Below are 16,025 nucleotides of genomic sequence, written 5' to 3'. Positions count from 1 at the left end.
CCACTGCACTCAGAAACGATACCGAACAGGAGTCTTTTGTTCACATTTTAATTTAGGCTATTTGATTCTAACATTTACATGAGAAATACATCCACAGGCTCTAACGCTCAGCTAAAATTATTTTAAGCCATTGTAGTCGAGACAATGAATGATCCATTCCGGCGGAAACGCTCAATGCATCATTAAGGCATTACAAATTGACTAACGGATTAAAAAAAAGTTACAGTTTAACAATGGTTAAATTTGCAGTTAACAAAATGAACTGTAACAAATTTAACCGAAGACATTGGTCCAAGAAAGTAGTATCGATAGTATTTATTGGAAGTAGGAATGCTTTTTCATCCCTCGGTTCGATATTTCTCTTGTTGATCTATTTACCAATGTTACGACATATATGTATTTGCAGAGAATTTATGAAGTGGTAATTGAAAAATGTCAATTTACATCGGAATAGCACTCTGCTAAAATTATTATGAACGACTGTAGTCGAGACAATGAATGATCCGTTTCGGCAGAAACGCTCAGTGCATCATTAAGGTATTACAAATAAATTAACGGATTTTTAAAAGTGTGTAGTTTAATGAAGGTTAAATTTGCAGTTAACGAAATTAACTGTATCAAATTTAATCGAAGAAATTTGTCAAGGAAAGTAGTATCGATAGTATCTATTTGAAGTAGGAATGCTTTTTCATCCCTCGGTTCAATATTTCTCTCATTGATCTTTTTGCCAATGTTACGACATTTATGTATTTGCAGAGAATTTATGTGGTGGTTATTGAAAAATGTCAAATTTCGTCGGAATAGCAGGGCGTGGGACACGTCTGACCTATATTTTCCTGAATTCTAATGCGACCAACGAAAATAACGTGGCGTTCGTCCATGTCTTGAATTCGGTCTTTCGTTGAGCTCAATTAATATTGCGCGATTGAATCTTAATATTCCGTCGTAATTAATTATCCAACTCGTGACGTGAGGAAAGTCAAGCGACGAACTAAATTATTTCGAAATATATGATTAACGATTCATATTTTAATACGTTTACGAAAATAGCCTCACAGGGTAGAACCTTGAAGTTACTCCAACGAGACGTTGAATTAATATACTCTGATGTGTGAAAAAGCAGAAAATGTTTGCAAATGAAGCACAGATCTGAAAATAAAATATATGGTTAACGATTTATATTTTAATACATTTACGAAAATAGTTTAAAGTTACTCCAGCGAGACGTTGAATTAATATACTCTGATGTGTGAAGAAACAGAAAACGTTTGCAAACGAAGCACAAATCTGAAAATAAAATATATGATTAACGATTTATATTTTAATACGTTTACGAAAATAGCCTCACAGGGTAGAACCTTGAAGTTACTCCAACGAGACGTTGAATTAATATACTTTGAAGTGTGAAAAAGCAGAAAACGTTTGCAAACAAAGCGCAGATCTGAAAACAAAATGTATGATTAACGATTTATATTTTAATACATTTACGAAAATAGCTTAAGAGGGTAGAACCTTGAAGTTAGTCCAACGAGACGTTGAATGGAATTTGAAAATAAAATATATGATTAACGATTTGTATTTTAATACGTTTACGAAAATAGCCTCACAGGGTAGAACCTTGAAGTTACTCCAACGAGACGTTGAATTAATATACCCTGATGTGCGAAAAAGCAGAAAGTGTATTCAGACGAAGCACAGATCTGAAAATAAAATCAGCATTTTTCATGAAATTCTTATCACCAAAACATATAATCAGTGGCTACGATATGGCCTAGGAAGCGTTGCCTTTGGCTGACCGTCTAGGAATGCCGAAAGCCATTTCTCCCTGTGAAGTAGATTCCGATGTAGAAGACTCGAGGCACCCAAAAACAGAATACTACTGTTCTGGCGCCATTCCTATTAAGTGATCCGAAGCCATTCTTGGAACGAGAGTGTTAAATTCTCAGTGCAACAAAAACAAATGTCAAGCACAATGAAGTCAATTATAATTATACGGAAGCAGTAGATGATGTGCGATCATTTATTGCTAAGTTTGATTTACCCTCCTTTACGTGTTCTCCCGTGGTTGTGAAATCATGTCAGTTGTAAAAAAAAAGAAAAAGAGGAAACCGAGGCATAACGACATTCGGCAGTTTTGTACTTGTAGCGCCTGAACTATGTGTATGCAAATGAGCTGGTGTGGGAACGAGTGGGCGCCGTACGGATTTAGCGTGCTGAAAATGGGTCATCTTCGTGGTGGGCTACCCTGGTCGATGGTTCTTGGTCAGTCGGAAAGAAAATACGAAATCCCGCCATCGAAATCGCAATTTTGATCGAGGGGCATATTTTAGTTAGGAAAATTCTCAGATTCNAAATTAAAAAATGTAATTTCTATGTATGTTTATAAATTATTAAGGGGCTATACCACGGTGAACGTCGAAAAAATTACACATTTCTGATTGGCATTCGAAGCTGGGGCAAAAGCAATATTATTTGGCAGAAATGATTTATTTCTTATTCTTTGGAATTGTTCAAATAAATGTTCATGTTTTCAGGAGCTGGTGAAGTATTCGAACCGATTAGGTGAAAATTGCGACGACCTCCAGAAAGCTTTGGAGTTGATGCTAGGTATTCCTCACAGGGCAACCGATAATAAGTTCATCAGCAATATCGAAGGATATAAGGGCAATATCCACAAACTAGGACGACTACTCAGACACGTTAGTATCGCTGTAATTTAAATGCGAGGAACAAGACGTGGAAGACTTTGATAATAATATACGTACACTGAGAAAAATTTGGTTACATTAATAATTTTTAACTAGTTTACACAGTTCAAAAAAGACGCAGATACATTTTTATAGTAAAATTAAATTTTTAATTTAAGTAGGAAATCTAGTAACGATAACTATATTTTTTTATCTTTTGGGAGGAGTAAAATGAATTATTCTACGTTTACTATACTTCCCTAGAAAGTATAAAAAAACTAATTTTTATATTGTAAACATTTATATTATACATGCGTATATTTTACATGCCCAGATGGTATTATTAACTAGTGCGAATAGTTTTGTTATTTATTAAATCTTTTTTCAAAAATAATTTTTTGTAATTCTAGACGTTTATTAAACTTATTATGTTTGATCTGTCGGCATTCTTGCACGTCTTAACGTTAATTAGGGATGGATTAGGGTCTTATATGCAAACGGGTGATTTTTATCATTTGCAAGAAAGCCTTGCCATCTATCGGTGCTGTCAAAACTAACATCAACAAAGTTTTTCGAAGTGTTTAGATTAAATTGGAAGTTGATATAACCAAACCTCAATGGTAAACTGTTGTATGAGTAATATTATTGTAGTTGGTGAAAGTAGTAACTTACAATATTTTACAATATTTGAAAGCTAACTTAACCATTCCAAAGTAGTACAAAACTTCACTATAAACATTGTTACCGTTACTATCAAATTTGTTCAAAATCCAGTAGGATGCTCAACTATTAAAAAATAGTTGAAGATACTAATTTATAGTAGATCAAACAATACATTGCATTTCTTTAAAAAAATGGCTTTAATAGCGTTAAATTGTTCAGTTTACCAACTCTTTGTTTCTTAATATATATTTTGATTTGCAGGAATGGTTCACTATTATCGATAAGGAAGAAAGAACAAAAGAGAGATACTTGTTTTTGTTTAAAGCACGGATTCTTGTCTGCAAAGTTAGGCGCATCAGCGAAGATCGATCGGTCTTCGTCCTCAAAGATATCATTCGAGTAAGTACTTGAGTACAGTGGGTGGTACAAGAACTGGGTACCAACCTGCAATTAAAACAGACCAGACAATTTTTTACTAAGTATGAAATTTAAGACGATATGGAAGAGTGCAGTCTATATATACCTGGGAAGTCAAATCGTTGGGAAAACTATTCTCCGATTCGTTTCAAATGTTACCACGTGAATATGGAGGTTCTAAAGTAGGTCCTAAAACTCACGAAGTTTCATTTTTCATCGAAAATTGATTTATTTATCATGGACTAGAACCAACATGGCGTGGTCCGTTTTCGATGTTTCACGCTTCCTGGAGGCTTGGAATCGAAAATGAGAAAAGGGTTTCAGGACCTACCTCGAACAATTTAGAATACCGAGAAAATGGAATATTACAGAGTCAGATGGGACAATATGGAAAATACTTTCACCAACGATTGCAAGAAAATGCTGGCTTGTCTCGGGATAAACACATGTTTTTGGAGCAAAAATTTAGTTGCAGCTAAACGTCACAGATGGCGACGTTGGTCCTAAATAATCGTTGGAATAATGAATTCACGAGATTTCGACAGTTTTACGTCGATGTCTTCATCATTATTTTACTGAAATGACATATGAAACGCTTCAATTCGTACAATTATTAACGTAGACGGTAAAAGTCTTCAACATAAATGTCGGTAACGGGACGCGTCATGTTTATAGTTACCACTTGAGTATTCAAAATGACGTTACCACCAAAAAGGGTATAGACGAATCTCAATTTATCGACTTCGAGTAAATTTCTCAACGTCTTTCATATCATCTTAACTGGTTTCAATTATCGGCGGGAATTATTCAGAGTCAAAATGAAATAAAAGCTGAATGTTAAATGAAAATAATGCGTACAATTATTTTTTCCTTTAGTTGCCGGAAGTGGAAGTTCAAGATCACCCGGAGGACCAACGAAGTTTCGAGTTACACTGTCCAAGTGTTCCAGGATTTCCGATTATATTAGTCGCCCACAAGGATACCGTAAAGTCTTATTGGTTGAAGGAAATTCGCCAATATTCGAGCGACGTCGTAGCTCTCGCCGAGCACGCTGCCGACGATTTGCAGCTGACCGAGGAGGCGCCGGATATTACAGAGGACTTCAAGCCCCAACCAAAATCAGAATTACCGAGGTTTCAACCACCTAAACCAGGAGTGCAGAACCCTGAACCTCCTAAAGCGGAGCTGACGAAAATCGAGCCCAAGAAGGCCGAACCACCGAAGCCTGTAAATGTAGTCACCCCTAAGCCTGAACTTCCAAAAGCTGCACCCCATCTTCCAGTCGAAAAAGAAGCTGCCAAAGTCGAGGAAGTTAAAGTTCCAGAAAAGAGGAAAGACGAGACCGTTAGAGCAGAGGATATACAGACGAAGAGAGTTAAAGTTGAAGAAGAAGGCCAAGCCATGGCGGGACGTTACACATCAAGTAGATTTAGTGCCTCGTCGCAGGTCATCGAAGGTATGACGCCATTATTTAACTTTCATTGTTTAAGGTGATATGAAAGAGTCAGCTTATATATATCTGAGAAGTCAAATCGTTGGTGAAAGTATTCTCCTAATTGGGTGTACCGATTCATTTCAAATTTTACCATGTGAATATGGAGGTCCTAAAGTAGGTTCTGAAACTCATGAAATTTCATTTTTCATCCAAAATTTATTTACTTATCATGGACTGGAATCAACATGGCGGGGCCTGGGCACGTTTTCGATGTTTTACGTTTCTTGGAGGCATAGAGTTAAAAATGTAGAGTTTCAGGACCTAGCTCAAACAATGTAGAATACCATACAAATGTAACATTACAGAGTCAGATGGGAAAATATGGAGAATACTGTCACCAACGATTGCAAGGGAATGCTGGTTTGTCCCGGGGCTCACGCGTGTTTTTAGAGTCATAATTTAGTTTCAGCTGAACGTCATAGATGGCGACCTTGGTCCTGAACACTCGTTAGAATAATTAATTCACGGGATTTCACCAGTTTTGCATCGATCTTTTTGTCATTCCTTTACCGTGATGACATATGGAACGCTTCAGTTCGTATAAATATCAACATAGACTGTAAAAGACTTCAACATAAATATAAATGTCGGTAACGAGACGCGCCAACATATGTTACCACTTGAGTATTCAAAACGGCATTACCACCGAAAGGGTTATGAATCAATTTTATTTTACCGGCGTCGACTAATATTTCTCAGCGCTTTTTATATCACCTTAAGGATCCGTATTTTCTTTTCATTTAAGTACTTATCAGTGATTTTAGATATTATTAATTAGTGTAGTAAATGTTGCGTCGTCGCTTGGCCGGGCGTTCATGTCTCCCTGGTTGAACGTTGCAATTTCGCTTTGTACGTTGTAACAGTAACGAATGTTCATTATCGCGTTAGGGGATGGAACGAGGGAAGCCGGATTTTGATAGTACACTGTTAAAAAAATTCATAAAGTTCATATACTTTTAGTACATAAGGTTGCAGTAAAATTCTAAATTTGATGTCTTAATAGTGAATTAGTATACATTTATTATAAAATTCTAAGTAAATTTACAATTTTATAAAACCGTGTTGAAATTTTGTAAAATTCCGTAGAAAAATTATAAATTTGATATTCTAAAATCACGCAATGTTTGCAAATGTTTTAGATGAGTTTTTTACTTTACTATCGTTTACCTAAGTTTATTTTTAAACAAATTTAATCGAAAGATGACAAGTATCGGCGGTACTGGCGGAGAAGCATTGTAGCGACATTCTTGAGTCCGAGAAATATTTAAATAATATTTAAAAAATTCTTACAATCAATAGAAAGCTCCGGTAGTATCGTGGACAATATACCTGTTACTTTTCCATGAGTTCTGGGTTCAATATCACGATAATTGCAAAAAGATTTTTTTCGGCGTTTAAAGTAGGGCTGTCTTTAAAATTGTCCTCGAACGTGCCCGGAACATATGTCAAATTTGTTTGTCTGCAGAAAAAACGTTTAATATCAAGATCAACACATATTTATAACATATATTATAAGTTTATTACACATATGTACTAAATTTATGATATACGTTATACATTTTATTTGAAAATATGTTATAAAATTGTAATATCATTTTTAACAGTGTACCTATTATATTGAGTATTCCTACTGAAATTTTATAACTTTTATTACCGAAAGCCAAAATGATTTCGGTCAACGTAAAGCCAAAGTCCGAGCTTCATGGGAGCTTTCGTAAACTAACGCTTTTTTTACTAACACCCGTAGAGTATTCCTCGATATCGAGCAGTCGCAGTGCTATGTCTTCCTGTGGAGAAACATCGGTATCAACGGCGGCGTCGAAGACTTCCTCTGCAGCTTATGGCTCCGAAAGAATATCGGAGAGCTTAAGTTCCTATCAAACGGCCGTCGAAGGTGAGATCTCCGCATCTGAAACGAGGTCTACAAAAATTGCGGTAACTTCCGGCGAAGCTGGGAGACCAATCTTTGAGAAGACTATCGAGGGCTGCAACGTTGAACGTGAGTATAAGTAGCAACAAGAAAAGAGAAATTAAATATTCTGATGATGTGAAAGAAATTTGTAAATGGTCTAATGTTGATATCAAATTTAAAATCCGTTTAAGAGGATGTGAAAGTACCGTCAAAGTGGTTTATGAAACTTTTCTCTGAATTGAATGTACCGAATGGTTTCAAACTTCACAGTGTGAATATGGAGGCTATAAGGGAGGTCCTGACACCCATAAAATTTCAATTTTTTCAAAATTTGTTCGTTGATATTTTCCAAATTTTTTATAAATAATGAAATTTCATGAGTGTCAGAATCTTCCTTATGGTCTTCATATTCACGTTGTAAAATTTGAAACGATTCGGTACACCAAGTTCGCAGAAAAGTTTCATGAACGATTGAGCTTTCGGATGCCACTATCACATCCCCTTAAGGGGATGTCAATCGTTCATGAAATTTTTCTCTGAATTGGATTGTTGCTTCAAATTTTATTACGTAAATGAAGAGACCCTAAGGTAGGTCCTGAAACTCTCGAAATTTCGTTTGTTATTAAAATTGTTGAAAATCGGTATAAACAAATTATCTTTAAATTGAAATTTCATGGGTTTCAGGACCTTCCTTATAGCCTCCATATTCATATTGTCAAGTTTGAGACAATTTAATACAAGTAGTTCGGAGAAAAGTTTCATAAACGATACCTCTTTCACGCTACTTTCATGTCCCCTAAGGGGATTTTAAATTTGGTTCCCTTAAGGGGATGTGAAAGTGGCATCCGAAGAGCCAATCGTTCATGAAACTTTTCTTCGAACTGGGTGTACCGAATCGTTTCAAATTTTACAACGTGAACATGGAGACTATAAAGAAGGTTCTGACACTTATGAAATTTCAGTTATTATAAAAAATATTGAAAATATCTATAAACAAACTGTTAGGAAATTGAAATTTCATGACTATCAGGGCCTTCCTTATAGCTTTCATGTTCATATTTTTATGTTTGGAACGATTCGGTACCCCCAGTTCGATGAAAAGTTTCATAACCGTGACCTCTTTGATGTCACTTTCACATCGCTATAAAAACCAATTAGACTGTTCTCTTCTACAGAAACATGTATGTTACACGTTCCTAGATCTATTGTTAGAGATGCAAGTTAGGAAAATTTAAATCCTTTGATTGTTGTCGAAGTACTATCTTAAAACTGTAAATGGTTCCGGCAATGTTATACAATTTCTTCGTGCAAAATGTAGGACAATGACATTTGTTAAAGCTAAGTTAAACATCGCCACATGTCAACTTTTCATATTTTCGGGCAGTACTCTTTAAGGAATATCGCAGATAAATATCAGGTATGTGTTAATTATCTCTAAAGCACATTACTACTAGAAATACAGGAACGATGTCGAAAAATCGCAGGTTAATTGTGCACAGGTAATACGTAAAATTAAGCCGGTGATGACATCAAAGCATTCATTGTTGTAGCAGTAGCTTACTGTGCAAACGGAACAGAAAGACGTAATATTTTTTTTTTAATTTACTGTTCCAGCGATTCGAGCATGTCAAAAGGCTTTGATACACGCAATAGGTAAAGTGGTTGTAGCGTGATTCGTCTCTTGATGTTGCTCGCCATTTTGTGCCTTTCCTTCACGTTGACTATTTTCTTTATTTCCTGTCTTGATCATAGAATGGCACGATTGTTATCCTGGAACGTTTCGTCCTGATTAGAAGTGATGTGTTTCCCTGTCAATCTCGAAAGTTGTGCTTGATTATGCCCGATCATCGCGTGTTGTAATAATCGCACAATGTCTTCAAGTTCCTCAAAGTTAGGTGTCGACTGACTATTGCTGAAACGCGAAAGTTAAAATACACTAAATAAATAATGATGGCTGAACATGCCAAATTTCACCGGTTACCTGGGCATGAAGTTTAATACTTATCAAGTTAACTCTCTTATCAGTCGGTATCATTCCTCTCATTCGGTGGATGAAACAAAGATTAGTCAACGTTTTGTGTGAATAGAAACGTACAAATTACACGAATATAAAGAAAAATCACTATAGTATAATTTTGTAAGGAACTGAACAATTTATGTGATTTTGCTCCATGCCTATAAAAGAACGTGAATCGATTTTGCGATAATATATTTTTTATTATACAGTTTGACGTCCTATTGAATCCCATTTTGGTATGCAATTTTCAGTCCTGAATGTCGATTGATACCCCTCATACATTTCGCAATTATTCCTATCAACCTCCAGGTCCTCAAGGAAATTTAGAAATTGTTCTTGATAATTTCTGTGACTTTTGCTATTGTTAACTTCTTTTAGAAGAGGTTGAGGTTCCTGAATTTTTTATCCGTCACGTTTTTGTGAATATCCAAATGTATTGTATATCTTTTTAGTCCATGAAATGCACTCTTTGGTACATAATTACATTATTATACAGCCGGGGAGAGTGCCAGTTTCGTATGCACTTTGAGGCCAACGGATTCACCGACTTCGATGCAATGGCTGAAGGACAACAAGCCCCTCGATGATAAGCTTGCAGATCGAATTACCATCAGTTACGATGAAAAGTATTATCGTCTTGTGATCCATAATGCTTTGGAATCCGATTCTGGTATTTATACTGCCAGAGCAATAAGCGGAGATGGTCAAGCGACATGTACCGCCCAACTGATCGTCCAGCAATGTAAGTCTTTCTTAAAGTGGTGGTATTAATTTCAGTTAGATGAATTATTCTAACTTTAATACCTTACAGTGACGCCGGAAGAGAGACAGGCGAGGTCGGAGGCGAACGCCCCAATCTTTTTGGTTCGCCTGAAGGATACGGAATTGTTGGAGAACACTTATCTTCGCTTCATGATAAAAATCAAGGGAGATCCGAATCCGGACTTGAAATTGTAAGTTGAAGTCGTCGTCCTCCCTGTATATAAGATTTTTATTTTTTATGTTAAGGATGAAAGCTTTATAAATTTATGTGAATTTTTTGAAGATCGGAATAAAACGTTGAATATGAATATCTGTTTGGTTTGCAGTTACAAAGACAACGTCTTGATCGATTCCACGAACGAGCGGGTGAAAGTCGTGACAGACAACGCCAGCAAGGGTTTCTACGAGCTGGTGATCGCCGATGTTCGCCATGTGGATGCTGGGAAATATTCCTGTACAGCAACGAATCGTTTCGGCGAGGCGTCCTGCGAAGCTTCGGTTACGGTGACAGAAGAGAAGACCATCTTTGCTGGCCTTCCGGAAGGTCCTTTGGAGCCTGGAGAAGAGCCCCAGTTCAAGTGGGTCCGAGACGGCGAGCCGTTTGATCCAGAAGAAAGATTTAAAGTTCTGTTCAACAATACAGAAGACACTTTAGCGCTGGTATTCCAGCACGTAACACCCGAAGATGCTGGATTATATACTTGCGTGGCTCAAACTAGCACTGGAAACATCAGCTGCAGTGCCGAGCTGACGGTTCAGGGAGCCGTGAAGCAGCTGCTAAAGGAACCTGCTAAACCAATTTTACAGACTGAGGCTAGGCAGTCCGAGGTCAGTGCAGGAGGGTCGGCCATGCTTGATTTGCAAGTCAAAGGTTTCCCCAAACCAGACGTGAAATGGTCTAAAGACGGCCAAGAGATCGTTGCCGGTGGTAGAATCAAGTATCTTTGGGAAGATGAGGAATCGGTGTCTTTGGTGATAAAGAATGTCACTGCTCAAGACGCAGGCACGTACACCATTATGGCGAAGAACGAGTTAGGTCAAGACAGCACCCAAATAGAGTTGATCGTTAAGTCCGCGCCCAAGATCACCAAGAAGATGCAGGACACCATTGCCATGACCGAGGAAACCCTGACCATGACCGTCCAGGTCGAGGCCTCCCCAGCTCCAGACGTCACGTGGTACAAAGATGGTCAGCTGATTTCAGAGTCAGATAGGATAATTATCACCAAGGAGCAGAACAACGCCTACAAGATCGAAATAAGGGAAGTACGGTTAGAAGACGCCGGATCTTACTCCATAGTCGCGAAGAATGAGATCAACCAGACTTCCGACTTCTGGAACCTGACCGTTCGATGCCCACCAAAGATCAAAAGGAAATTGGGCGAGCCGAAGGTGATCGACGAAGGTGACAGCTTGACGCTGTTAATAGAGGTCGAGAGCGAAACCGAACCTTCCGTAACGTGGTACAAGGGCGAAGAAGTTCTGTCGGAGGATACTCGCATCCAGATGGTTCGCGAGGGCGAGAAATTTATGCTAAAGATCACCGGCACCGTGGGCATCGATTCTTCGGTGTACAGAGCCGAGGTCAGCAACAAGCATGGGTCCAGTGTCGATCAGACGGAAGTCAAGGTGCGAAGCGCACCTCGTTTCAGGACCAAACTGGCCGATACCACTGCCAAAGAAGGGGAGACCAACCTGGAATTAGTCGTGGAGATCGATGGGTTCCCAAAACCTACCGTTCGCTGGTTCCTCGGAGATGTAGAAATCACGGAGACGAGAAAGGAATTCACGACCACCGAAGAAGGGGACAATTATAAACTGATCATCAGTAATGTCAAAAGAGATCTCACTGGCAAGTACACCTGCAAGGTGAAGAACGATTTCGGAGCAATTGAGACTAGCTCGAATCTAGTCGTCTACACGAAGCCAAAGATCGCGAAGAAGCTTAGCGATCAGAGGATCAAGGAAGGGGACACCTTGAAACTGAAAGTCGAGGTCTCCGGAACCCCTGAACCCGAAGTCAAGTGGTTCAAGGATGGCCAAGAGGTGACTGCTGACGCAAGGATTAAAATCACCAGGGACAGCAAACGCAAAGAAAGCTATGATCTTACTTTGAACCTCGTTAAAGGTTCCGATGGTGGAGTCTATGAGGTCCGGGCTGAAAATACTATGGGGGTTGTCACCAGCAAGAGCAAGGTTACCGTTCAGAGTGAGTACATCTCCGTTACATGGATTCTTTACTTTACTTACAGATGATATTACGAATCAAATTTTCGCTCGACAAACAGGGACATTGACTTTTGACCACATTAACCTCCTGATATACAAAGACATCTCGGATACATCATGTGTTCATTTTACCATTGTTAACGTTGATGTCCCAAAGACGAACGGGCTATTCGAGTGATTCCAATATTCAGTTGAAAAATTAATAGTACCTTTCGGTCACATCGAACTTCATTTAATTCGTATGTCAAGAGGTTAATTCTTATACATCATTATTTAAAATACAGAAGAGAGTTAATTATTTCTTGCGCCATAGAGTCAGTGTCTCTGCCCAAATGATACGAAATAGAGTAACTTTGTACCCCGATGAAAATAATGATTCGCAAATTCTAGTAAAGCTCGTTTGATAGTTTTCGAGATCCCTAGCAAGATTGGCATAAGCTATTGTAATTAGTCGTCTTCCAGTGAGTACAAGAATGGAGAACCCCCAGTGTTTTACGAGCTTTCGATACCCAGAAGTACAAGAATGCCTTCCATAAGTCAATTGAAAGATTCATGGACAGTCGTTGTCAGACTTTGTCATTCCCAGATTTTGCTGTTTTTCCCCTAAAAGAGTTTCCAGAAAACAAACTCGCCTTTGTGGAACCCTGTATCAGTTTTAACCCCTGCAAAACTTGTCCTTGGAGAAGAATAGATTCCCTATAGTAATATTTTACATATACGTACACTTTCAAACATTACACTGTATTTAATTTCCATGGTTCCGGAACCCTAAGTAAGTAAGCAGAAATTAAGAGAAATGGCGTTTAGAGTGATTATATACTTCCATAGCAAAAACTGAAGAGGTAGTCGAAGAAAAGCAGGAACTAAAGAAGGAGACCGTAGAGAAGGTTGAAGTCCTTGAAGAAGAGACGACACCGAAGAAATCGAAAGAGAACGGTGCCATTTCAAAGAAACAACGAGCAGAAGAGTCCACCGATGAAGGTAAAAATTGTTTAGTCGGCAACACGTAAGAGTAGCATGAAAATCGATTAAGTAAGTGACTTTTAAAAATCAGGACAAGTTGAATAAAGGGGTATATGCAGTTGTCATAGCCGAAATTCAAGAATTTTTTTTCGTAACTAAAATGCATTTCTTAATCGAAAACAGAGCGTTATTTCATAGTACAATTATTGAACTCAATATATAATTTTTTTTGTCAAGATATATTAAAAAATTGCCGAGGTACAGCAATTATCCGAAAAAGTTTTTTTTTTTTGCGGGGACCACGATATCTCAAAAAGTATTTCACTGATCGACTTCAAATTTTTAGGGCTCATTTTACACGTGGAGGACTGCTGAATGAACGAAGGATTTTTCGAAATTCCGATTTTTACCAAAATGGCAGGGATTTTACTAAAAAATCACATTTTTCGTCTTATAACATTTTCGTTTTTCCTTAATAAAACAGCAAGTTTTCATAGAAAAAAAGAATCCTTAGTTGATTCACCAGTCCTCTATGCGTAGAATGAGCCCTAAAAATTTGAAGCCGATCGGTGAAATACTCTTCATGACAAAAAACAATGATATATTAAGTTCAATAATTGTACTATGAAATCACGCTCTGTTTTCGATTAAAAAATGCATTTAAATTATGAAAAAAAATGCTTGAATTTCGCCTACGACAACTGCATATGACCTCCTAAGGTGATAAAGTGAAAACGCTTCTAACTACTCGGCTCTTGATCGTCTTCGACAGCACCTGCTGTATTTTTATTAAATATTTTAAGTGCCAGTCATTTGTATTCCGCAAAGGCAAGACAGTACTCTAATCAGAGCTTTTAATGGCTAACGGGACCATCGCTTAAACTCAGTAGTTCTAGTAGATGTCTACTAAATTCAGGTCGAGTCACCCTGGAGAAACAGAGCATCCAGGTTGTAAAAGGGGACACGGCCGACACGGTGACAATTTCTGTGAATTCAACGACTACTCACGAGGCGGTAATGTCAGGTAATGGTGTACAGACACAAAACACCGCAAAAACAGCCCGAACACCCAGGCAAATATCACGGGAGTTGGAATGATTCCGTAAATCAATGTAGAGTACACTTTGGCTATTCGATATAATGGTAGAAGACATAAGTAATAAAATTAACTGTGCCGGAATTCCATCTTAAAACATAAATTGTAATTACGGAATCATTTGAACGACCGCCTACACGCGATCGGCACACCCACCGAGGTTGATAAATAGTCAATCGAATTATCTAATTATCTAATTCGGCTTTCGTTCGAGCCGCTCCTTAGCTTGAATTACTCGCCGTTGATCGATCTTCCATATAGATCGTGAATCGATCCTTGCTTCGCAGCTTAGCCTATCTAGACGTGCATTTCGGGATTGTGATAAGGCAGACCCTTCACAGGTCCCGACGAGAGACACATGATCAGCAAGATGACCACGACGAAGGTAGAATGCCAGGAGCTAGGGTCCGAAGGGCCCAAGGTCGAAGAGATCACGTCCTACAGCTACACGGTGCAGGAAGAGAGCTGCGAAAGACCGCAAAACGGAGTCCTCGTGGAAGAATTCTCCGAGGATGAGAACAACAGAGCGAAACTTCCAGTGAATCGAGGAGTCTCCATCGTCTCCGTCTCCGATGACGAGTCCACCTTAAAAGCCATCTCGAGGGACGTCAGCGACACCGACATTCAAAATGCTGATCTCTTTGAGATCCACAAGATGACCAATGGAACCTGTGACGATGCCGAGGTCAAATCCGTTGAAGAGGAGGTCCTGGAGATCGTCAAACCTCAGAAAGCTGTCAGGTTGGCGGAGACTATAATCGAAGAGGGCTCAGTGGACGAATCCCACTCCGAGATCCAGCCTAAGCAAACCGAAATTTCCAAAGAACCCCAGAAAGCCACCCTAGAGGAAAGCAAATTGTCCAGACAAAATTCGAAATTGGATCGAGTGGACTCTATCGAAGCTACGAAACCGACCGTCAGGAGACTTTCCAGGGAAAACTCCAGGCAAGGAATCTTGACGAGTGAAGACGACGCGATGGATCCCGCGATGGAGGATCTTTTGAACCGTGTTAAGAGACAACGCAGTGTCTTGGATGATATCCTGGATAAAGAGGAGGAAAGAGAGAGGAGGAAGTCAGGTAAGATAGACTCCGAAAGGAGTCTGATCACAGGAGGAGTCGTGGCTGTTAAGAATTTGAGCTCTCTTATCTGTTGGCTGCTTTTGTGCATTGTAAACAGAAGACGATGTGGAATTGATGGAAAGAGGCTGAATACCTCGTCGTTTTGATTTTCAGGCCTTGAGAAAACATCAATGAGGATTCCGCTTCTTGATCCGTTCAGTTCTTCGGCTTAAGCTCTGTTATTTGTCACATAGCAAATTAACGCAGCTACGTTGCGTAGATGTGGCAAATTAATATATGATCTTTTCCAGCGAGATAAGTTGACTGCATATTGCATCGCTTTGAGCGCATTTCGAACAATATTGGCACGTGACAATTGAATTACAGATCATTACACTATACCACCTTTAATATCCGTTCTTGTTATGCTTTTACTGATATCCTAAATGATCTGCACCCCTGCCCTCCCATTTCAATTTATTTATTTTAATTTCGTAACAAGGTAGACCTAAGAGGAAACTGTAACAACAATTTCATTCCCTTTTTCGCATGCAGTAAAACCGTGCATGGCTTGCACACACAAACGAAATCAGTCCGGTTATCCTGTGATCCATTCGTCGATATTTGCAAGGTAAGGCAAGGTTTTAATAACGTTAAAAGATAAAGGAAAAAAACCCCGATTAAAAGAACTTTTAACCTTCCGTGCGTCTGGTAGGATCCACT

At 38.6% G+C, this 16,025-nt stretch overlaps 1 protein-coding gene across 11 annotated transcripts in view; it reads left to right on the top strand.

Moving 5' to 3' along the window:
• LOC105695912 (obscurin) overlaps positions 1-16,025 on the top strand; it is a 78,508-nt gene that overhangs the window by 44,475 nt on the left and 18,008 nt on the right. For 7 of the 11 annotated variants that reach the window (XM_012417955.2, XM_012417954.2, XM_012417944.2 and 4 more), the window contains 11 exons: positions 2,535-2,699; positions 3,612-3,749; positions 4,644-5,223; positions 7,010-7,261; positions 8,789-8,827; positions 9,688-9,933; positions 10,003-10,144; positions 10,280-12,162; positions 13,011-13,163; positions 14,062-14,169; positions 14,583-15,320. In XM_012417955.2, the coding sequence (XP_012273378.1) occupies positions 2,535-2,699; positions 3,612-3,749; positions 4,644-5,223; positions 7,010-7,261; positions 8,789-8,827; positions 9,688-9,933; positions 10,003-10,144; positions 10,280-12,162; positions 13,011-13,163; positions 14,062-14,169; positions 14,583-15,320 (4,444 nt within the window). The remainder of the gene's footprint in view (positions 1-2,534; positions 2,700-3,611; positions 3,750-4,643; positions 5,224-7,009; positions 7,262-8,788; positions 8,828-9,687; positions 9,934-10,002; positions 10,145-10,279; positions 12,163-13,010; positions 13,164-14,061; positions 14,170-14,582; positions 15,321-16,025) is intronic. The other 4 variants (XM_012417947.2, XM_012417949.2, XM_012417950.2 and 1 more) reach the window with 4 other exon arrangements.

This window comes from Orussus abietinus, unplaced genomic scaffold (assembly GCF_000612105.2).
Source record: "Orussus abietinus isolate OABI.00-Male unplaced genomic scaffold, Oabi_2.0 scaffold67, whole genome shotgun sequence".
Classification (NCBI taxonomy): Eukaryota; Metazoa; Arthropoda; class Insecta; order Hymenoptera; family Orussidae; genus Orussus; species Orussus abietinus.
Note: the sequence above shows the minus strand (reverse complement) of the source record. Positions and strands in the feature narration are given on the sequence as shown.